At 32.9% G+C, this 25919-nt stretch overlaps 1 protein-coding gene across 1 annotated transcript; it reads right to left on the bottom strand.

Annotated features, from left to right (window-relative positions):
* Positions 1 to 1789: 1789 nt before the first annotated feature.
* On the bottom strand, positions 1790 to 17770 carry LOC108694625 (innexin shaking-B). The gene is made up of 5 exons (XM_018204218.1): positions 17074 to 17770; positions 8246 to 8465; positions 4796 to 5085; positions 4067 to 4311; positions 1790 to 2910 (listed from the first exon to the last, which is right to left on the bottom strand). The coding sequence occupies exons 1-4, from the start codon at positions 17434 to 17436 to the stop codon at positions 4072 to 4074; spliced, it is 1113 nt and encodes a 370-aa protein (XP_018059707.1). The 5' UTR covers positions 17437 to 17770; the 3' UTR covers positions 1790 to 2910; positions 4067 to 4071.
* Between the last annotated feature and the right edge of the window lie 8149 nt (positions 17771 to 25919).

The raw sequence follows: 25919 nt of genomic DNA, 5'->3' as shown, positions 1-25919 counted from the left end.
GTACTCGAACGTGGTTCCCGTAAGTCTAAACGTCATCTGTGAAAATAAATTATTTGGCGAACACATCACCTTCCTCCGAGAGTTTTCACTTACCTGGAATAAACTCTTGATTGTACAGCAATCGAATGAATTGTGCTCAGAAAATAAGTTCTGAATTAATTATGGAAATATAATTATGGAATTTATATCAAATCGTATGTGAATATAAAAAATGACGAAGATAATTTATTGTTACAAACATTTATATATATTTATATTAATATATATTTTAATCTAAAATGATGCAATTAATAACAACTTCCTTTCATTCTAGTGATAAATATTTTATTAATAATATTTTATATAAGCATAATAATGCGATTAATGCTTAATAACAATTAAAAATAATTATGAATGAATTCTAAAAAAATATGGTATAAGAAATAAAATGTCTGCACATAAGTTGGTAAGCCAAATAAAAAGCTTCGTTTCTTCGTTTTCAGAAGAAATCTTCATTTATTGATTAGAATATCAACGTTTAATAAATCAACGTTTTTAACGTTTGCTTGTGGATATGTACTATTAAAATATTCACTTATAATGTTTGACATTATTATCGACAAAAATGTTATAATCTGTAGACGTCAAAGGAAATTAAATAACATGACAAACTTACAAAAACGTGATAGCATTTTCGGAATCGTTAATCAATATCACAAAATTAATAACTCTTAAAGTTTTAAAGGTAACGCACCTTTATTTTGGACGCTATCTTCATTTAAATAGAACGAAGACAGATACAGCAAAATCGATCGTATTCGATCGGTGGCAGTGTGTCCGTATCAATAGATAAATTCGATATTATTACGTAGAACATAATGACTAGACTACATATTTTACGTTCTTGCATTAATGGATTGAGTAGAAGAATCTTTCCTCAAAGACATAAATTCAAACTTTCCATCAAAAGAGATCGTCGTAACATTGCCCGAAAAAAATACGGCTATACAATAATCTATAAACGAAAGAGATATTAACTCCCTCCTTTCTTATCTCTCTTACTTAGTATTCATACTTGCGAAACACGGCACGATAAAAGTTAAATAGTTCGAAACAATTTATACGCAGCGTCCACTTAGCATTCCGGACACTCTTTATAGTCTAGAACTAATTTACAAAGAAAATATCGGCGCACGGGATTTACTTTGCCCCTCCCCTCATAATATCCTTTCGCGTGAAGATAAACGATAGGATTTGCTGTCATGTCTAAGAATGTAATTCATAAAAACTTCATAATTTTATCTTCTATGTGAAACTCATTGTTTTTCGATTCCTCGGTTGCTGATTCAAAATGCATTCTTTAACGCAGCGATGAGGAAAAATGATAGGATCAGTTGGAGATCCTCAAGTAAGAAATTGAACACTGTTCTAAATATGGCAAACATTTATGATAGAATGAAATAGATATTCATGCATTTCATTAGCTGCGTTCAGCAAAAAGACAACTTTGCAATTATTATAAGATTTTTTATTACAATTGATTTTTATCTCTAGTCTCATCTAAATATATAAATTAATCATGTTAAAGAATCTTACAATAGTTACTATTTTTTTCTACTGAAACACAATTATTTTTTGCATCTCATTGTATCTTAAACACCATCTTAAATATGGCAGACAATCAAAAAGTGTATATAAATAATATTCAATCTCTTACAATGAGGATCTCTCTAAAACAATTGTCATCTAAAAATATAACTTATGAAAAGCTTCTAATTTTTACGAAAAAATTGTTTCTTGTTATCTCTCAATTTATTGATCTAAGGGCATTCTTTGTAGTGGACTCAAAATTAGTAAAAACAAGATATCCCGTGTGATGATACATTCGATGTCTAGCACTCTTTCGAGATTCTGTCTTTTGGCGACACGGGAGTAAATATAAAGGCACGAAGATCTCTCTGGCTGGCGTTACTCTCGATGACTCTCGGTCGTGCGATATCCGTTCGACGCCGCTGTTCCTGAAGTGTCTTTTAACGCGTGTCACTATCTAAGGACGACGCATCTCCAATGTCCTGTCAAGTGCAGCAACGCCGGTATAGTTTTGGTCCTTTCCATCGCTCTTGCACACGCGATGCCGTGTGTCTCTGTCTTTTCGTTTACGGGCCACCGGTTGAATTCACCCGACTGCGACCGGGGACTGGAACCGGTATGCAATTTCGACGAGTTCAGTTCCCTGTGCTGCAAGACATGCCCAAATGCACCTTTCGCGTTTACGTTTACAAGAAGAGAAAGTGGAAACACACACGGGGTAACACACACGGGAACATAACAAGAAATGTGATCGTCCCTTTATCAGAATAATATAAAAATTATGGATGCAAGATATCGTCTATACAGTTTGATATTCCTATCATACTGGAATGCGCATAAATCTTAAAATAATATAACGAATATAATGCGTAAAGCTGAACGTTTAATTTCATGGAGTCTCAAAAGCACACAATTGACATTCCTACTGTTCTCTATATAAATATTCTTCGTTTGTGCTTGCAGCATCGAGATCGTTGAACTCGCCAAAACTACGTTAGATTCTTGAGGATGACTAGCGAAAGCGCGTCTCTCTCTCTCTCTCTCTCTCTCTCTTTCTCACCAGAAATTGTGATCTCCACGAACGCAACTTCGCGCGACTATCGCTGTCGCATCGCCTCGAGTTCGACGAGCAACAATCGGCGGAAGGGAAAAACGCGTCTGTTTGTGAGAGCAGACTCGCGGATCCTCGAGAAAGATCCTCCATCAGCTAGTCTTCTGAGGTTCCGACTGCGATCGCACGTCCCATGTCGTTCCCGGACACGACGACGACCACGCGGTGCAGATGAGCGAGGGCAGGATTGCGGCAGCGGCGAATCGAACGTATCGTCCCTCCGAGGCAACCTGCAACAATAATCATCCGATTCATGGTGCGCATGAAGCGATTGCATAGATTGCATCGGACACGGTCAATTGATCTATGGACATCGCGCTGGGACACGCGTCTCTAGGCTGCTTAGTTATGGCAGGTGAAATCGTAAGCGCGCACGTGCCTGACGCGCATCGTTTTCTTTCGAGGCGATCGCATAGAGTAGATCGTTCGCGATATTTGCCGTTACATTGCTAAACTTGATGGTGCGCTTCTTTTAAAGTGAAATCACTGGAACTCATATTTTATTTTGAAATAGAAATATCAATGATATTGGAAAACAGTATGAATTATATTTTTTATTAGAATGCTTTTAGAATTGTTTTATAAATTTGGGATTATTTGGGATTATGAATTTTTTTTTAAATAAAAATTATTTGCAAACTAAATGCGTATATGAAAAAAATTATATTATTATATTAATAAGATAGCTAACAGCAGCTAGCTCACAAAATTTTAGATTTTTTCAGAATATGTAATTTTATAACTTTTTAAAAAATTATATAATATATATGAGAAAGATTTCTCTTATTAATTTTTTTTAAATACAAAAAAATCTGTAATATTTTCTGTTAATTAATGTAATTTTTATAAACGAAGATAAGTGTCAAAAAATATTTATAATTTGCGATACCAACTATATGTATTTTTTTATGCATATTCCTATATAAATATAAATATTGTGACTAACATTTTCAATAACAACTGTAAAAACGGAAATAACTATATTTTACGATGCAGTGATAGCAAATTCTAAATTACCTTTCTCTCAGTGAAAGGTACACTTTATTTCCTAATTCTTTAAAAAATCATGTATTTTTATAAAATTTTTAAAAAATCATGTATCTTTATAAAATACTGATAAAAACGTGCATTTGTACTTATATATTTTCTATATGAAGCATAAATATTTTTACGAATATAACATTGATCACGCTGTAATATCGCGATTCAGATAATATACAAATGCTATTCAGCACGTACAAGTATACGATCACGTAGGCGATCGGCGGATGTACGCCAACGATCCCTTAAGAATTCAATACGTTTCTGAATGCCAGTGTCATAAAGAGCAAAGTTATTCAACGGACACCTACGCGAACATGAACGAGAACAAGAGAAGACGCTCACCTCGATCAGGCTTCTTGAAGCTCGCCCTTCACTCCGTGATGATGCCTCGAGGCGAGCTTGTTCGCCAATTCGTGCATCACGTCTCTGTATATCACGGTGTCCAAATTCTCGCCCAGCATGTAGAGAAGAAACCAATCACCGACCTTACTGCGACGCACTATGGTCTCTACAGCATCCCTTCGTACCAAACGAAACCTCATTCGCAACAGGTAGACCCTCGTGCGCGGCGAAAATATTATTAGGATCTGCAGAGAAAATAGCAAATTATGTTGCGAGAAAAAAATAAGTAAATAAGAATAAATGACATTAAATAATATGTGAATAAGACAACTAAAATGTTTAATAATATTTCAGTTTGAATTTATATATATATATATATCTAGTAACATTTTTTGTAAACTGCCAATTTAATTTTTGATCTTGAAACGTAATTTTAAACTAGGATAATATCTCAAATTAAATTGACAAGCGGTTTAATTATATTGATGTTAAACATTTTAGAAACTGTAAAGAATTTATTTATGCTTAAAAAGAGCTATCTTATTATATTGATTATTATTGATTTCAATTTTACAATTGCAAAATAAATGAATGTTATTTTATTATAAACATTTGCACTTAAATTGGGAAATTTAAATAAGAAATATCGATTGAGGTAGAAAAATTGTATTATTTCTATATCGATATTATTTATAAAATACAAAGAGTACTTTTTCTGGGATTACTGACCCTATATAAAACCGTAAAGAAACTGAGCACGCCGAGGAAAAGGAACCAGAACCACAGAAAGACATAGATCTTCTCGTTCACGACATTCAGAGGCAGTATACAGACGGCGTCATGTCTCTCGACTTCTCCGCTGACGCCGTACTTGTAAAAGGTGCATTTGGTCATTCGTGGAAAGACATAAATCATTGGGTCCACTCGGTCTTCTTGATCGGATTCGAGGAATCTAAGTACGTCAATGCCAAAGGTCAAGAAGGCGCCGTCGAAGAAACGGTTCATCAGAAACATCTGACCTGCGACAATGTGCTCGTTGCTTTACAATTCTTCGTCATTTCTATTTGTCTTTCTCTCAAAACAATTTCAAACAGCTACTTACGATATATACAGGGTGTCTCGTACTACAACCGAGGAAGAGGTGATTTTATCATGAAAAAGTAAGTCAAAATCGTAGAATAAAATTTTTTTATATGATTTTGAATTAAACTGAATACTATGTCTACTACTATTTTTGATTATTTTGTATTGATTGTATCAGATAATCGAGAATATGCAATAAAACAGGATATTCACGCACGATGAATTTTATTACTTTATAAATTATTGAAAATATCCGAAAACAAAGCCTCATTTAAAAAAATTTATTTTACATTTTCAGCTTATTTTTTATATAGAATCATCTTCTCCTTGTACCACAATTTCCGAAACACTCTGTCTATAATAATTAATTAAAAGCACAATTAATCTCTATTGCTTTTTTAATATCTCTGCAACATTATTTTTTTTAATTATAAAAAATTATTTTAACATTATTAAATATATATTACATCTTATAACAAATAAATTTGTACCAATCTTAGCCATGAGAATAATATTTGTAATATCTGTAATATTTTAGAACAATTTTGTATCTGAATGAAATATTGAACAATAACTTCGTGTTTAATCAACAAACAATTATACGATTATTTTTATAACTTTCGTAGTTGATTGATTTATGTACCTACGTGTGAAAGATTATATTTCCGCATACGTTTATGATAGTCATATCACACCATAATTTAATGCAATAGACATAAAAAATAAAATTGATGAGCTATCTCAAAGTAAAATTGGGGAGTTTGTAAGCAGTTTGTAAGTGGCCAGCTGTATCACTGCCAACTTTTACCGTGAATCATTCATTCATTCCCCGCTCATTATACAGCCTTCCTTTTTCTTACACACATATACGTTTATAAAATTAACGCGAGTTAGTCTAGAGATAGCTTGTTGAATTCCATCGTCTTTGACATAACCTTTCAGTGAAAACGATTACATTATTGCAACGCGTCTTGAACATTTGTAACACTAATATACTAAAAAAAAATTAATAAATCTTAATACATATTTTTTCGAACGGATTTAAGTAAACATTTACTTATAGTATAATAATTATTTACTCAATAAAAAAAAGATAACTAAATCAAATTAATAATTTTTGTATTAAATAAATGGATTTAGTAAACATACATTAGTAAATATTTGCTTAGAATTATTTAAACAAATATTTATTAAAATTTACTTTTTTTTCAGTGTTGAAATACTTTGCATCCTTAGAAATTTAATTTTTATATTGTATTTAAATATTCAGATGCACATAACTACTTGCGCGTATTCGAGATTTAAGTACAAAGAAATCATTGACGTAAATATGAATATTTTTTTAATGCTTTAACAGTTTATATAGTTTAAATGACAATAATTAAGAAACAATTCGGCAAGTATTTTATTTGTTATCGCGATATCTTTATCTACTTCTTCTTGACGAAAGATAGAACCAGATAGAAATGTATAGAATATATATTTTACAAGTAAAATATCTATGTAAATCTCTGCAGTTGTTGATGCATAAATTATGTATTCATAATATGAATAAGATACAATTCGTAACTAATTGAGATGTACTTACTTATTAAACGAAGTTAAGGTAAATGCAAACGTTCCAACTCTAGATTTGAATCCTCTTCAGCGCAGAAGTTAAGTACAAACAGTTTGTACGGCGATAACAAACTAAATATTTGTTAAATTGTTCTCAGCTATTAATATTCAAACTATATTACACAAACTTTCTAAGCATCAAGGAATATTCATGTTATCAATCTTGATTTCTATGTATTTAAATCTCAAAATTCATACAACCCGTTATATATGTTTAAATATTTCAACGGGACACAAAAATAATATTTTTCAAATCAAAACTTGTTTGTATTATTTTAAACAATAACAAAAAGATAAATATAATAGACTAATGAAAGTCAGCAACGATAAACGGCGCAATTATTTAGTAGAACAATATTCAGAATTGATGCTTTCTTTATTTTGAATGTTTCGATTCTCTTTGGAGAATCCTCCTCAGCAAGAAAGATATACAAGTATAGTTAGCTCACATGTCCATAATGCCTAAGTCACTCGTAAATTGACAAAGATGCAGCGTTGTTAATCGGAATATGAAGCATTGCACTGAAGCTTTGTTGAAAATATTAAAACTTAAAAAGTAGAATTGTTAAAATCAAATATAAATCTCACATTTTTTAAAACACACGTCCGTGTAGGATTCAGACAAATGACATATCGTCGTATAAGGACGTGTGTTTTAAAAAATGTGAGATTTATATTTGACTTTAACAATTCTACTTTTTAAGTTTTAATATTTTCAACAAAGTTTCAGTGCAATGCTTCATATTCCGTGATGATTAACAACGCTGCATCTTTGTCAATTTGCGAATGACTTAGGCATTATGGATATGTGAGCTAACTTGTATCTTTCTTGCTGAGGAGGATTCTCCAAAGAGAATCGAAACATTCAAAATAAAGAAGACATCAATCCAATATCTGAGTATTGATTGTTCACTAAATAATTGCGCCGTTTATTATTGCTGACTCTCATTAGCCTATTATATCTATCTTTTTGTTATTGTTTAAAATTCGAAAGTCCTAATATAATTATTGTTTTTGTATTATTTTAACTTTGTTTCTTAGTATATTTCAATTAGAATACATAATTTACGCATCAACAACCACGAAAGCTCACATAAGTATTTTACTTGTATTGGATTTATTCTTGGAGGCACAAATATTATTTATTTTATTTTCTTTTAATATAGTGTTCAACATAAAGTAATAGCGAAAAGCTGTCAATTGTTTTTTTTAAATTCTACTTCTTAATCTCAGCTATACAAACGTATGCATCTTCAGCACCAAAAGGGAAACGCTTTAAATATCATTCTCAAGCGCATAACTGGTTTATATTTATCGATTATAAACGGAAGATACGCGATGACGTTCGCCTAACGGGTCTGCGAATTCCGATTTGGCCGATATTACGACATCGCGATGAGGATGTACGTTGATCGAGAAGCTCAAACATTGATGGAGGACTTTGGCGCGGTCCGAAAAAAAGAAGTGTGGGTTACTCACCGATCACATTTAGAAGCGCGAGGACCTCGCATAGGTAGTACCTGTAAGCCCACCAATTATGAAAGCGAAGGTTCTCCCAGAGGTAGTCGAGCAGCATTTTCTTCTTTTGCTTTTTCTCCACCTCGGAGCAGAGCCCGATATCGAGATCCATCATAAGGGCATGAATCTTGCCACCCTCCCAGCCCTTCCAGAGCCAGCGCGGGGTATAGAAGAGGATCGCCTGCGAGCAAAGTGTCGAGCAAATAAATACCGACGAATCAGCCAATCGTTGATATATTACAAGGAGTTCCGTAGGAGGCGGACCTACTTATGTACACACTAACACATAGTTACGGTAACACGCAAAAAGAGTTATCATTATTACACCTTGCCCGATAACTGTTGATTAAAACAATACACGGAACACTCATACGCGAACGAAAATCTATTTTACGAACTTTTAAAAACTGCTAGCCGCACCTCTCTTCAAGAGGCGCAAAGCGAGCGTATCTCGCGAGCTTAATTATTTCATATCGTCGCTGTTTATCACGCTTAGATATCGATGTTCTACGAATTAAGTTGCATATTGGTTATTACTCATCAATTGCACTATAATGAATTAACGGCAAAATTTAATCTGCGGTTAATTAACCTTTAGTAAGCGGAGGTATATTTTTTAAATCTTACAATTTTCCTTGAGTAAAATTTCTTATATATTATGTTATTGTACTCCTTGCTTCAAAATATGATAATTTCAGCGTCACTATTAGTGGTCATCCTATAAAAGTTAACTTTCTAGTTCGTTATTTCACTGGAATCTTTTTAACAGTTTGACATCGCTCTTATTTTCATAATTTAGTATATAAATTATATTAATTAATAATTATTTAATGGTAACATTTAACACAATACATATGGACTATTTGAAAATTCAAATACCCACTATCAAGTCTTATCTCGCAATCTATCGTAATGTTTTATTAACTTCCTATAATATTTTTATTCGATAGTATCTTAGAATACTAAAATAGAATAGATAATATCTTAGAGAGAGGAATGGCAGAGGTGTAAGTATAGTTACGCTTGGAGCGATAATCTGAGCTAATTGAATCAAGGCAACCTTATCTTACATTAGAATTTCCGAAGCGATGTCAATGCACTTATCGAGACCACGATGTGGGAGTAAACCCTTTCTCACGGTATATAAAGCTTTCTGGCTTATCGCCAGGGGCCTCAGGTCGTGCTTGCTGTAGTACACGATCGAATATAGATACGTACGCTCGTCGCGCGTTACCCTCTTACGATGTCTTGGCGAGTGTTCAGAAAATTTCAGCTAAATTGCAATTTACGAAAGGCTCGGATAATTGTTAATGAAAGTACGTGCTTAAGACGTGCGTCGGAACTTAATGGGTTTCCCAAAACGTATGCTTTTATCCAACGAGTCACATTGTTTCTAAGAAACGCAGAAACGACTTATTATTTTGGCTTGGAGACAAATACACAAGATGACGGTAAAATCTTAATGCGGAGAACATGTACAATAATAATCCTGTAATCCACAGATATTGCGCAAATTTCATGAATTCTGTATAAAATCTGGTAAAGGTACAATTCAGTAAAATCTTTCTGTGAAATAAAATTTTTTAAAATTCTTAAAACGCTAAGCTTTTAAATAAATACTTTAATAATTTTTATGTAGTATCTATAATGTATAAACTGGAAAAGTCGCTAAGCAGCTAAAATTGGCAGTAAGTTAGATTTTTTTCTCGTAAACGTTTATTTAAAAAAATTATATAGGCGGTGTGAAAATGTAATGAATGTTATGTAACTCGTATGGTCTTAGCGTGCATGGTTTACATATCTGCGACAGGATTCTTCAAAATGGGTGGTCTGACCTCGCTCTTGACAAGAATTATGAAGAAATATAAAATAAACGCGCATGTCAGACCGATTGTACGATTTGCAGCTTTTAGCATTATCGCGAGAGAACGCCTGCGTTGTAAAGAGAAAAGGAAAATGCGTGACCGAAAATAGATCTGTATCCCTCTCTTCTCCTCTCTTCCCTTGCCAACCAGGATCGAGAACGCGATCATATTTGCTGCCCTGCTGAAAGGACATTTATATCTCTCTTTCACTGTTCAAATTTGTAGACGAACATAAATTCCTTTAGATATGCAAATAGATTTAAACATATCGATGATTTGCTCTTTAGATAACAAAACGAAATAAAATAAAGTAACGCAATTTTATACTCCGAGAGATCTTTAATAAATTATACAATACCTATATTATATATTATAAAAACAAGTAAATTAAATTTAAACTTAAAAGCATATTCTATAGATATATTGTTTGTTTTTTAACTTGGAACTGGTTACTTGGGTCTTACAGAGGGTGAAACGGTTGTTATAAAGATCTTTCAAAGCACCGTCTTATACAATGGAAGTCTAATAGCTGTAATTCAGAATTAAACGTGTAATAACGTAAAATTGGATAAATTTATGAAATTGCAATCTAATCAATTTTATATAATCAGTTTCGCAACTGAGATAGTAAAATTGAAGAGAGAGTGATATTATTGTACATGAAAAAATAAGTCGAAAATATACAATGAAATTTTTCATACGAGGGGGCTTTGTTTTCAAAAAAATTGACTTTAAATATTCACTGAAAATAGACTTTAAATATTCATCAGATATGAAAAGAAGAAATACATGTTGAAGAAATACACGATCCCCGGCTGATGCGTAGCATCTATGTGTCACGTTAGCCCCGAATAAATTTAGCTAAACAAGGCGAAAGAGCTTTGAAGCTTTAAGAAAAGCGAGACGAAGAAGGAAGAAGAGCGGACAAAGGAGACTTTTAACACGTGCAAAAATAAACGTAATGTAAAATGTAGTTAATTTTGAAGCTGTTAAATAGAAATATTTTTATTTACGTATATATATAAATACAAAAAAATATATAAATTGTTAGAAAAAATTATTCTATTTTAAATGATTTAGTAAAATTACGTTCTTATTAAAATGCATTATGTTACATGTTGTTTATTTAATTATTATAGAAAATGATTTACTTGTGTGTGAACGAAATAATTATAAAAAAACTTTCTCCTTTCTCTTTACAAACAATTTTCAACAGTTTTCAAAAACATGTTTTCTACGTTACATTTTCAATTTTATTAAACGTTAATCATATTAGTGATGTATTTTGTCAATTTATTAGCGTTACGCGACGTTATACATGTTTCATGTCAAAGTTGTCTAGAAAACACATTAGATACGCAGCAATCAATTGCAAAATAAAAGGTGGATGCGCGATTAATCAAAGAGCGAGAGAGTTGTAGGAACATTGGATGTATAAATAGAGGATAGTAACTTGAGAAAAAGAACGATATTGTACGTGCGAGTAATGTTTGAAATATGGGAGGCGGAGGTACGATCGAAGATAGCATCGAAGGTACATATGCATTTTAAAGGCAGAACTATCTGTAACCTGTATTTATGTATTGACGTTATGAACAAGGATTATCAATCACGGATAAACGAATACACACTCATTTGCGATCATATACTGTATCGATACTGATTCAGGACCTGTAATTTCTGAACTATCTTAATTTAGATATGAACATTTGATCGCCTTCGTATGTTTGTATTAACTATAAATAACTTTTTGCTTTTTCACATAAAATTGAAGATCAGAGGTTTTACGTTGCAATTGATATAAAAAAATACCGTAGTAGCTCGTAACAAGAATAATATTTCACACATAAAGATAAATGAAAAATAATATTTATTATGAAAATTCCCAATATTCTTTAATTCAATCATTGATATATTTACTGTAGAGATGAGTACAATTATAAAATAAAATATATTAATTAAATGAAATGTAATAAAGATAATATAGTTAGATAATATAAAAATAAAATAATAAAGAAAGAGATAAAGAAATGTGTGCATGGAGAAATAAAAAAATCGATAAGAAATGCAAGGAAGAGACTGTCACTTCTTACTTGCAGTAGCAAGAAGAAGATAACCCATTGATAATATTTGTGCTGCTTGACTAACGGATGAGGTGCGTGGCCGTGTCCGCCTTCGCCCTTGGTATTTGACACCCCAGGGTAAGGCACGGCTTGACCGATGCTCATGTTGAATGCACGCACCATGCTGTACGTGGTGTGAAGCCAGCAGAAGGTCTCCAGCACGGCCTTGTCCACGGCCGCGGTGGCTTCGCAATGTATTGGCGAGCCGGAGATACTTTTGCAAGCGAGGGTGAGGCAACCGGCTAACAGCACTGCCACCGTGGCACGATAATGCAATCGAAATATCATCGAGTCTTCGGCGATCCTGTGCACCTTGAAAAGCGATCGAATCGAGCCGAACAGATCGATCATTTTGAGCATTAGCGGCATGTTAAATAAACGGAGATCGGGGAGTGACTTTGCTCGAGTCGCCCGGCAATCTCTTTCGCGATATCATCACATCCTTCGTTCCCTTCGTCGTTTTTTTCCACCAGCGAAATGACTATTTTTACACTTACAATTAATCCTACTGGAAATTAGTCCTTTGAACGAACTGCATGATGAGCACGAAATTAAATCACTTTCAGTATTTTCTTTCGAAGATAATTAAATACTTCAAGATAGCAATATCGAGTGAAAGTATAATATTTACATTGATTTATCACTTTCTTGTTGTCGATTTTAATTTATTTGTCGGATTCGAACTTCCGTTTCATTGTGAAAAAAATTGCAATTATTGCTTTAATTAAAATGTCAAAAATAGATAATCCTTAGAAGAATATAATTATAATCGTAAAAGTGGACCACCCATCTCCACGATCTCTTGAGATTGGACCTAAGATGGAGTGTACACTGTATGCATTTTGTGGATATATAAACCATCGTAAAAGTTACATCTACTGTTTGCTTTTCTGACTTCCCTTTAATTTACTTTTCTCCCTTCGTTTATTCTTGTCATCTCTTCACTCCCCTCTTATCTGTTTGTCTTCCATTTTTAAATACAATGAATCTCTCTTCGAATTTTAATGCTGACTCTCCCTCGTATGCGAAACATGTTGATTTCTTCCCTTCTTCGTAATTATATCAATGAAAAAAATTGATACAATTATTTCCGCTACATTTTCATTTATATAATACTTCTATTATTAAAAATGCCTTCCATGTAAGGAATTGCAAAGTTGTGTTACTTTAATAACACAAAATCACAACACACGAATGAACACTATTTATTCACCGTTTGAATTAACAATTTTTAATAGAAAATTGTTTCTTGTACATTCTATTATTCGTACACTTTTTTTTCCTCATCTTCCACTGTCGTTAACACGTTAATGCACAATCCTATCCACTTTGTTTTGTGAATTTAAATCAATTCAATATTTCGACGGGACAGAACAATTGCGAAGGAAAAATTAAAGACGATAAATGAAATTAGAAAAGAAACACGCACGTGAGTCTCGAGTACAAGCCGTCAGAAGACTGACCGGACTTGAGAGGCATCCCTTGACCTCGATACTAAATACACATAACTGATATTATCTTACAAACGTCTGGGTTAGCATGATCAATCAAAGGCTGATCGATGAAACTGTATTAATCTGATATAGTGTTACATACTGTTTGATATGATATACATATAAATAGTTTCACCGAAAAAAACAATAGATGACTTTCGATTTTGTCATTTCGTTGTAAAATTTGAAACGAGCTAATGAGGTCTAATATTATAACAAGGTTATATGTATCCGAAATCATGACAGAATTATGAATATTAATGGAGCTCAATAACACGTCATTTGTATATATTATGCTGATGACGGAAAGTCAAAATTAAGACGGAAGAAAATTTTGATGTACTACATAGATACATTGATTGACATTGTAAATGTTTATAATTGGATATTTGAAGAAAATTTTACGTACGTATCATTGAATTCGTGTGATAATTCAGGCGAGAAATCTATTTTTGTTCAAAACTAAGAAAGAAATATACAAGTAAGATAATTAATGGATCTGCGAGATGCGATTTGTTTCTTATAATCCTTTTATTTTTCCTCGTTAGGTTACATGACACGACGATTATATTATTATTAGTAAGATTCGATGCTGTAAGCTTCATTCTAATGTATCGCGTACGGGAAATATTGTACAAGGTGGTTCGACGATCTCCATCATTGAAAACATGCTTAATCGACCGTGTTACGAGTACGGCGCGCACATATTCCGGGCAACGAAATTAAGCGCACTATTACCACGCGTAAGAGAACATTCCGACAGACCAAAATGAACACTTATGAAACTGTATTTATCGTCACCTCCTTACTTCTCTCCTCCACTGGAAAAAATAGGAGGCGATAAAAAAACGATGAAGTCGAGATAAGATAACCATGCTCTGATTAAAAACCGAGATTAATCCGTCGATGGAACGCTCGTTAAGCCACCCTTTTCATCGGCTCTTTCAGTCACTAGATTTCAAATAATCTTGCAATCATTAACGATTATGCAACCGGGGAAACTAAAAAGAAAACGTTAATTCTTCTAGTATAATCCAATAAGAAAAATATACTCATTTCTTTGTGTAATTTATCTCTTGATATTTTTTATATTTTTTAATATAATTTTTTTACATAATTTACACTTTAAAAGAATCTTCTTTAATGAATAAAGGTTAATCTTGAAATGTTAAAATAACACATTGATTTACACATTGCGTGATTAAATCACAAAGGGCGAACAAAATACACGAGGGAACAGGAGGGAAAGAATTCATTGTTCAACAAACGACGAAATTAGCCCAACGATAATTATAGAAATGCGTGAGGAGATTCATATATCAGTGAAAGAGAATAGATCAGTAAAAAAGCGACGACTACTCGCTGTAAACTGTATAGTTTGCTTTGAAACGCCGGGCGAAAAAACACGGCAAAGGGAGACGAGGAAATAGAAAGAGAACTTTCGTAGAGGGATAGGCTGTCGTCGACTGAGTTTATTTTGAGATATCAATGCGAGTAGCATGAAAGAAACGCGCGAGAGCAAGGAAAATACTACGAATCGCTATTTCAGGTGTTTCGCACCACGCCATTAACCCGTATCATCTAAACTTTCTATTACGATCTTCCTATTTCTTTTAAGCTAACTGAAATAATCAGCTGTGATAAACGACAGCAAGTATTTGACATTCAATTTCGCATTAAAAATGTTTTTCCTTTTTTAACAGTGCGATGGTATTATCATGTTATGGTAATCGTTTCTTTTAAATAATTTACGTATTAGCTGCAAATCTATTTATATTTTTAAGTTATATAAGTTGCATAATTTGTAATGCACAACGTTGTATGTGACGTCAATCATTTGTTAATACATTGTATTATCGTACATGTAGACAATTGTATTTTTTCCAAATAATTTACATACTTGATATCATTATCGTATTAAAGCTCATTTACTTATATCTTTAACTAATCTTAATCCTGTATCTTACATACGTTATATAATTTATTATTTATATTATATTGCGTGTCATTGTAATGCACCTACTGAAAAAAATCTAACAATAATTAAGTCTTGATGATAGTTGTTATAAAGTTTAGTGAAATAATTTCGTATGTTAATATTGTTTTCTAAATATTATTTTACTTTTGTAATTATTACCAAACGATTGATTACTATTATTATATGTTTGATAATATTTATTAAATATTTTACCAATATGCTAAACAAAATATATTTAGTGATTATTATCAGACTCTTTTTTTTTTAATGATAAGTGACACGATTTAACTAACACAGTTTCTAGAACTGAAAGGGTGCGATCGTATGAGCATTTTTGATCGTAATCATCTTTGTTCGGCGATTAATTTATCGATAGATAGTTTGTTAACCACTGCCAAGAAGGAAACCTTAAGTATAACAATGCATTAAACTTTGTCATTGTGCGACCACACGAACAACTCTCAACGACGAAGTTTAGTGCATTGTTATACTTAAGGTTTCTTTCTTGGCAATGGATTAGATGATAGACCTTCGCGAGCAACATGCAGGTCGCTCGAGTCCAAGTCCGAGCAGGAAGATTGATGGATGAGTAACGCTTAGGAGTGCAACGCTAAAAGCACCGGTACGTTTTATGGCTCGTATGCAAACCACCAACCATTCAACGCTAAACATGCTTGATGTTTCACTTGTCTAATCGACGCGACGGTGCACGTTCACGAAAGACGTGAGTTAGGATCGAGCTATTACATTTGGCGTTAAATAGACGCATATAAATTTTGATGGAATCTTTGAATTACGTATGTTCCACGTATCGCGGCCAATTTTGCGTACAGGCAATGTTTCGATAGCCGCACTTGCAAAAACAGTTATAGTATATATATCATATTAGTCACACTTTCGCAATAGACACTTTTGTTATTATTACTCAACTATCTAACATTTTACTTGTTAATGTTATATGTTAATGTTGATGTTATTTAGCTATTCAAAATTTTATTTGTTAATATTAGATACTATTCAGCCATCAAAATATTTTACTTGATTATGTTATTCAATCATCTAATATTAAAATATTATACTTGTTCATATTATTCAGTCATCTAAAATATTATTTGTTAATATTATTCACATTTATATACATTTACACATATATTCAACAACTATCTTTTCTATGATTTGCTCTTAAATTTCTATTTTGTTAAATCAAATATATCGATATATCTAAATTCGTCGTGCATATTCGCATTAAATTCGTCGAATACAAGAGGTTGAGATAGAGAACACTCTCTTCATGCAAAAAAGAATACCATATGAATAATCAATCGATTACCTGCAAGAACAGCATGAAGCAGACCCACTGATAGTATTTGTACTCCTTTCGCTCAGTTTCGGAATACGATTTAGAATTGTCGACGCCGGGAAATGGTACTTCCAAACCTTCTCTTTTTCGGTACGCCGCGGTTATCGTGTAAGTGCTGTGTATCCAGCAGTAAGTGTTCAGAACGTCTTCAGGCAGGTCCTTGCTATGTATACAGTCGATAGGATTGCCGACGTACTGACGGGTTGTGACAATCAGGGAGAACGCTATCAGCAGGATCACAGTCAGACTGTAATGCAAGCGGAAGACGGCGCTGTCGATGTGGATATGCGAGATTTTTATGAGACTCTTCAGACCACGAAATATGTCCAGCATCTTGGTACTAGAACGATACTATAATAAGAGATCAGAGGCTACGCCGGGCCACGGCGATTCCCCAGAATAACGTCCGCAGGACTCCACGTCCTTCCACGTCGCTTTGTCGTTCTTTACCTACATTTTTCACTGTTCCCGATTTCGAGACCGTTTTTTAGCCGCGTTTCAAAGTTTGGCTTTTCGTCCACTTTTTTATTTTCGAGCAAGACACGAGTTCACAACTTGAAGGAAAAATACCGAAAACGCGCATGAATCTTTAAAAATGGATTAAAAAATGTTAACTGTACATTTTTTTATTTAGCTTATATTTCTCAACTTGCGTAAAACTTTTCGAAAAGAGATCTATTTCACTTTATCACTTACTTCATTTTCTTCAATTATTGTCCTTGCGGTTCCTTTCTGATTTTCAAGAAAATATCTTTTTTTGATCATCAAAAATATATATATATAATTATTCTTTTTTAAAAATATAAGTGTTGTATATATTTTATATGCATCGTTTTTTAGTAATCACTCTGGTATCTTTGGTAAATCTATATATGTATCTTTGGTCGATCCTTTTGGTCGATCGAAAACTGTGTGAAATACTTCTTACGACTTATACATTACTTTGAATCTTATCCTTACTGCTATATAAATACTGTCTTCTTAAATAGCAATTATTGTTCATCTTTGGCATTTAATCTTCTGAAACATTAACAGTCTCACATTTCTCGCCAAAGAAACGAGGTATAATCCTCTCGCGGTGCGCTCTGTACGTCTCCTCTTTCTTCACATTTACTCCAAGTTATTCGACGAGTAAAGCTTTCCTTCGGAAAAGTTTGCCACTTGATGAACGATCCCTCGATCGTCGAATCGCGTTGCGATCGACGTTGACGGGACTTTGAATAATCCGTTGTTCCTATGATAATAGTCCTCCCGCGCATTCTTCTCGTATTCTTATTCACGTTCGTATCGCAATTTCTAATCTTGGCTGTTCGAATATACAAATATTCGAGTGACACTGTCGGTTTCGGTGACACGCGCAGATTCGTCGAGCTCATGCATCTCCGCGAGTTTTCATTTCGAAGAACAAGCCAGCACACGCGAGATGCTCTTAAAATCTTATCTCACGATTTCCCTTGGGTATTCTAAAATAAAAAAATTTTCATTCAAATTCTCCTTTACATGGAAAGAACGATTTCACTGAAATATCTAAAAATTTAGCTAGATATAAATAAAAAAATAATTTTATTATTAAACTATCAAAATAATTATGTACGACATTCAAGCTGATTGCTAGAATATAAAAATTGTTTACAGCATTGTTTATCGTATTTGAGTTCCCTGCAATTATTCTTTGATGATTCAATAAAATTAGTTTTGGGTCTGTGTCTAAATTTTAGATGTTTCAGCAAAATCGTTTTTTCCGTGTACAGTTCTGTGGTCATTCGCGCAAGTAAATTACACCGCGAGTAAAACGACCGCAACCGTACAAGATTGCACGCTTTGAAATGTTTACAAAAGTCCTTCGTGCGTTACCAAAATTTGTACCGCGATATTCTCGGAAAGTGTCCGTGAAAGAGCGAAAAATCTTTACGGCGCACCTCGCTTTCGCAATTTTGCATGTTTCGTCTCTCGTCTTTATGTTTTGATGTCGCAGTAAAGTCACCATAAATTCCTCGCCATTCCTTTTCATTTTTTTTTTTTTTTTTTGAAAATGTCAAGAAAAGGGAGCACAGATATGATTAGTTTTATCGAAAGCCTTCTCATCGTCCAATTCGGAAGCATCTTTCTTCATAAAGCGAAGACAGAACGGATAGTGACGCGTCTTCGCGGAAAATTTCGGAGAAAGCGCACGAAAATATCCGCTCGCGACTCATCGCTGATGCATGTTTTCTGCTCCTTCTAGAAACCTAATTACAATGATTATAATGATATAAAAAAAGTATATACAAAAGTGTTACAAAAACAAAAAAATTCTCAATATTAAGAAAAAAATCTTTGCTAACGTTTATTGTTTAAAAAAATCCTTGCAAAAATTATTATAAAAATAATTAAAATACAATGAGATTTTTTTTTATTGCTGATTACTGTACACATTTAAGAACATTTAATGTAGAAAATATTAAATAATAAAATTAAATTATTACAAGAAGAAGAGAATATATATTTTAAAGAGAAGCTCCTATTAAGGAAAGACTTTTGCTGACGTTTATTGTTGAATTCTTTTCTTTACAAAAACTAAAAAAATAATTAAAAATGTTAAAAATAATTACAATAAAGATATAACTGATTTCTGCACGTTTTACAAATAATAATAAAATAAAATTGAATATTACAAGAAGAGCATATTATATGTTATAAAAATGAAGAGCTTCTCAGTGATAAAGAAAGACCTTTGATTGACATTTATTGTTAAATCGTTTCTCTTACAAAAATTATTAAAATATAATAAAAATTTTCCAAACAATTTTGCATATGTTTTCAATTGTTTATTATTTTCATAAAAAGGTAGAGCTTTCGAAATTGACCTGTCAAAAAGATTGATTTGTCTTCCGTTCACGCTTTGTAAAGAACGATTCAATTTAGATCACGCGAGAAAAAGATCCGATTACGCGTTCACTGTAAAAGCCGGATTAAATCTGCCCGACGAATTCAGGAATAAATTCTCATACGTCCGAACGTAGTGTTCGCGTTATTTCCGATTTATTTCCGAATGATTTCAAGATCAAGTACAAGCCGGCCACCGGACTATTTTCAAGGTAAAGTATTGCCAATATGAAATCCCGTATTTGCCAATGAACTAGTCAAATTATCACGTGTGCTTTCTCGAGACGACCGTAAACTGGGCTTTATATTCGTGAAATTTAAGTAATCTCATTGGCGAAGAAATACTGTTATGTGCACTCGACGGCTGCGGTGGTTTTTTATCGATGTTACGAAAGTATAAGGGTTTTCTTCGACTCGGTGAAGTTGTGTTATTGGGTCTGTGCCAAGATAGGATGCGCTCGCCGTAACCATTTTAGAGTTGAAACGTTTTTGGGAAAATAAAACATTTTACACTTGTTTCCGCGCTTGCGGACGGTCTGTCGATGTTTTAACAAAAGCAACCCGTCGAAATGGAAATGAGAAACGTTGAAAACGTGTCAAAATTATCGAACACTTCGAAACATACAGAAACAATCTACACATTGGACATTAACGAAATTCTTTTTTTTTTTTAAGGCTAAATGTAAATTCCGGATAATCCTGGTGGGTTCTTCTACGCGTGTCATCGATCAGCGTGTTGCATAAATTTTCCCAAGAAAAATGTACGGAAATCAAAATAAACTTTACACGCCTATATTAATATCTGCAAAAATCTTAAGTATAAAATCCTACCACTATATCGAATTGGCTTATTTCATTGCGACTTGCATGTGATACATGAACATGTTCTCATTAATCAAGTTAAGCGTTATAACTTGCATAATCTTAATTTACATATATAATTATCTCTCAATATTTTCAGTTAAGATAAACGAACGTATAAGAGCCAATATCAATATGCAATTTTCCATCCTGCCAATTAGCCACCAATTTCCTGCTAATCTCTGCACACCGATGGTTAAACGTAGATAAAGTTAATTCTTGAATATTAACGTTGTCTTTCCTTCCCCCTCCCTTACCCTTTCCACCTTCTCAAAGCGGATGTCCGCAGTCCCGTCTTTCTTATTTGACTTCGCGGAGATGAGCAACGAACGCGTGGCGTAAATACGACGCGAACGTATAGTCGGGAGAAACTTTTTCCAGATGCGGTTGAGCGATAGGGAATATCGCGGGATGATAAGTGAGACAAGTGGTACCGGCGGATACACAACGAGCACGGGGATTGCGAAGTCTCGGCGAAATGCTCGAGGGGGCCCCCGGCTTTATTTATAACCGGCGCGATGGGGTCTCTCTCGTAATTTTTCCCTCCTTCCTCTCCCCCTCCTTCGTCCCATTAATGCCACGAGCCGGCGGGCTCGGGTAAGCGAAACGATCGAAAACTCCGTGGCAATTAACGCACCGGCCACTTCAAAGGCACATTCGCTTTGATACGACCCCCTCACCCCCCCCTTTTTTATGCCTCCGTCGGCGTACGTTGTGCGTTACAACGTGCCTCGCCGCCACTCGTACCGTCGAAAATCAGCCGGGCTAGGCAAGAAATTAGAAGGCCCGTAATGCTGTTTGACGTGCGCGCTATTCTATTTTAGCGTTTACGCACTGCGACTGCACTTCGCCGCCACAAGCGAAACCGCACGGCAGTAAACGGAGCGGATAAGCGCTCCTCAGAAATACCTGAGGGCAAAGCGAAGCGAGGTACATAACACCACGGATTTCCTCGCCTCTATCGTTTTTAGGATGGATTTACATCATTGGAAACCGGAACCGTTCCGCTCGATAAACAGAATCGAGATTTCAAAATTAGACGGTCCCACACTAATAAATTTGTAACGTCAAATTTTTTTATATCCAATTTGAAATTATTCTTAATCACATTTATACAAATCACTGCTCTTATTCATTATGTCGTTTTTTAAATTAAAATAATGGAGTTGAATAATTTAATTCGAAAAATATTTCAAATTTGATTAAATTTAATTCAAATTTAATTTATTATTTACTAAAAATATACATTCATATGGATGTTATTCATTTTGAAACTAAGCAATTCAACCACAGAAATGAATTGATTGATTTTGACACGCACCTAGTTAAAAGTGACAAAATATTATTTAACTTTAGGGATTATCTTAATTGATTTCTAACAATAATTCAGGTTTGAACTGTGCTTTTAATAATTAATATCCATTATTATTAATGTAGATTAATATCCACTGTTAGACATCAAAGTAGCAACAATAATTCAATCCCTTGAGTTAAATAACATTTTGTTATTTTTAACTTAAAATGTAAATTAATCCATTTCCGTGGTTAGTTTCAAAGTAAACTACGTCCATATTGACGTATGCACTTAGTGAATAACAAACAAAATTTAAGTTAAATTTAATACATTTTTTTTTCAATTAAATTTCAATTCCATTCTTTTATTTAACGACATATTGAGTAGAAGCAGTGGTGACCTATAAAAATCTAATTTAAAGTAAGTCAAATGAGATATAATTTGACATTATAAATTTTTTTAACAGCATTTACTTTTTATCTTTTTTTTTAGTTCTAACATTAGAAAAAAGTAAATTAAATCGATATTAAAAAATTGATTTAAATGAATAGAAATGGACATAAAATCTATCTTTAAGCTGATGACTCGTCTCACAATGCGTGACTAAAATTCGGATAAAAAAACGCGTGATATAGTTTGATTCCGTTACGATAATTTCATAAATTATCAGATTACACATCGTATCGTAACTTCATTTGTAATTGTCAACGAATATGTCGGAATATTTGGAGCGGAATGAATCGTAAATATAGCGTGAATCGAATAATCTTTTATTGCGTGGAATCTTGATTTTTATTGTAACTGGTAGACATTTTCTATCGAAATGTTTTCAAGAACATTTAATCGGATTGTGCAATCGAATCGCGAATGGAATCCGCGCATACGATCATCCCCGCGCTGTAAACCGAACTTTAATGTATTCTGCTCCCTCTTGCTTCTCTCGAGCTCATTCAGAATGTTTATCATCTGCGTTCTTTGCAGTGGTATTAAGTATGGACTATGGCAATGCTATTCCAGCTTTTTTAACTGTATACCTTTAAGATGTCATTGCAGGCATACTTTGAAAAGCACTGATGATAATCGTATAGTAGTTAGCTTTCAGCTTGCCGGCATCACTCGCTGGACTTTATTCGCCACGATGATTCTAACAAAAGAATATCTAAGACACGATGAGAAGCGTCTAACGCAGTATTATGCGAGATAATTTTTTTTTGGAAACAATGTATATAAATTTTGTATAAAGTAGAAAATAATATTTAAGTAGCGAGTTTTGCTTGCAAAAATAATTAAAGTTCAAAATCGAAGCTCTATATAAAAGAATATAAAAAAATATTCAATAACGAATTTGATCAAAAATTAGATATCTAAAATAAAAACTAATAGCGAATCTGTTTACTTGTACTACACTAGATTAGTGCATACTAAATGTTGTTGTACATGAAATTAGCAAAGTTAAATGTAAAACAGCACATGAATATTTCAAACAATCATATTAGATGGGAAAAAGTATATCCAATAATGATGTAGTTACGTTAATATTATTTAATATCATTTCATTGTCAAAGTAGATTACATTACGCCATTGTATTTAAATATTTTATAATAAAACAATCTTTAATGTGCACTAATCCAGTGTACTGCAAGTAACCGAATTTATTATAAGATCCGACGAGAAGCGTCTAACTCCAATAACATTACTTATTTGCTACAATAATAGCACAATTTCAAAAAACAAAGTTTTCCAGAAAAGGAATTTCAATGTTTTAAATCATTAAAATTTTGTAATGTTAATTTTGAAAAGTAATTTTGTTGTAGTAACTGATTGTAGAAGAACGAAAGTGCTTTTTCAAAATACATTTTTTTCTTTATGCTTCAATGCTTTTTTTCTGCAAGCAAAAATAACAATTCTTTTATTTGTGTCATTGTTGAATAATATGTTAATATATAACATAAATTTTATATAGAGTAAGATAAAAAGTAATATTTAAATAGCTGGTTGTTTACGAAAATAATTAAAATTTAAAAAATTATGTTTAAGTTTAAAATATATTTACGAATTTAATAAATCGATCCAAGTAATAAAAAAAAAAAACCAACATTAAATTTTTATTGTACAGAATGCAAAACATTTTAATGATCTTCTTGTTGCAGATATAAGATACACGTGTAGCCTAAATAGCTAAATTAATCCAGCATGTCTACTTCTCCACACGTACAAAAATACGAGCTTAATGTACGACTCCAGAGTACTCTGAGGTACTTGAAAATTCTTACTGCTCGAGTTGTATAACACGCGTTAGATTACACAATATTAGTAACGGCACTTTGGATATTTACTAATGAAGGAACGTGCGAAGAGCGATGGAAAGTGATACATCACCATTAATAGGTGATACTCAAATACAATCATGAGGAGACCGATATAGAAAACATTCATGCTTCATCTCGTAACCGGGATTTGTGAATTAACGATGACGCTTGTAGTAAACTCGTTAAGCGGCACGATTTAAATAAAGCATAGCGGTATGTTATTCGATTAGATCGCCGAGACTATCATGTCCGCTTTAATCGCGTGCGAATCGAGATATTCGCGATGACGAATAGAATTCATGATACATTTAGAGCTATTTAAATTGATACAACGGCGAAGATCAAAGTATCAGAGTGGAAAGGTAGAGAAATTTCGCGTATCTCTTCTCTCTCGAGATAACTTTCTGACATTAAAATCTAATACTGTTACATCTCGTATGATATTATTAACCTTTAGTATACACGATGATTTTCTGGTTTACCTTTATTACACACGATGAGTCATTCGTATCGGGTAATTTTCATCACTTTATCAAATTACAGAAATTATCAAGTGATTCTCGCATAAACTTAAACGTCTTCAGAAAGTTATTTGTAAAGTTGTGTATTGTTTTAAATAATTGTATGCACATAAATATTATAATTAATTACTTGATGCTCCTAGTTTTTTTGAAGAAAATAAATATGCAGAACACGAATGACTCAATATACACTAAGGATTAATGAAAATAGATGAGAAAGCAAATGAAAGTTTTATTGAATAAAACAAATTAGAATTGTAGATACTGTTTCACTCGTGATCGAGAAATGCACACGCACTTTAATTCGAATGCAATTCAATGAGCAATAACACAAGTGAGAGGGCAAGAAGTAACGGGAGGTTCAACTGAGAGCTTTGAAACGTCTGTATGCTGTGAAAGATCGCGATTGAAACTCATTATTGTTTCTTATTCTATTATACGTATTCTATTATACGTATGATAATACGTTCTTCGTACTTTTTTTAGAAATTTTAGACCATCAATGAAAAAATATAAAAACAAATTATAAATTCAGATAGCAGAGGTGTAGCGAGAATATGTACTACCCGAGGGTATATTTCATACTCTATTTTTTATATAAAACAATTTTTCCTGAAATTAATGGTGATATATATTTTATATCTTTATATCTAGTCTCATTATCTACACAGGAAAAAAAATAGCTGCCGTAACTAAAATAAAAACTGCATGTGGTAACTAAATGTAATATGTATCACAATTAATTTCAGAGAAAAGCTAAAATATAGATGTTATAGCTAATGTCTTAGCTGTAATACCTACATTATAGTAGCAACAGCAAACCATTTCACCATAGTATATAAATTTATAGTTATGACAGCAAATATATTTTAACAAACTGAAATTAGTTACGACAGATACATTTTTTTCCGTGTAAATATCAAATAACACGACCTAATGATATTTTTTTCACAAATATAATCTTA

The sequence above is a fragment of the Atta colombica genome, unplaced genomic scaffold (assembly GCF_001594045.1).
Source record: "Atta colombica isolate Treedump-2 unplaced genomic scaffold, Acol1.0 scaffold121, whole genome shotgun sequence".
In the NCBI taxonomy this organism is placed as follows: Eukaryota; Metazoa; Arthropoda; class Insecta; order Hymenoptera; family Formicidae; genus Atta; species Atta colombica.
Note: the sequence above shows the minus strand (reverse complement) of the source record. Positions and strands in the feature narration are given on the sequence as shown.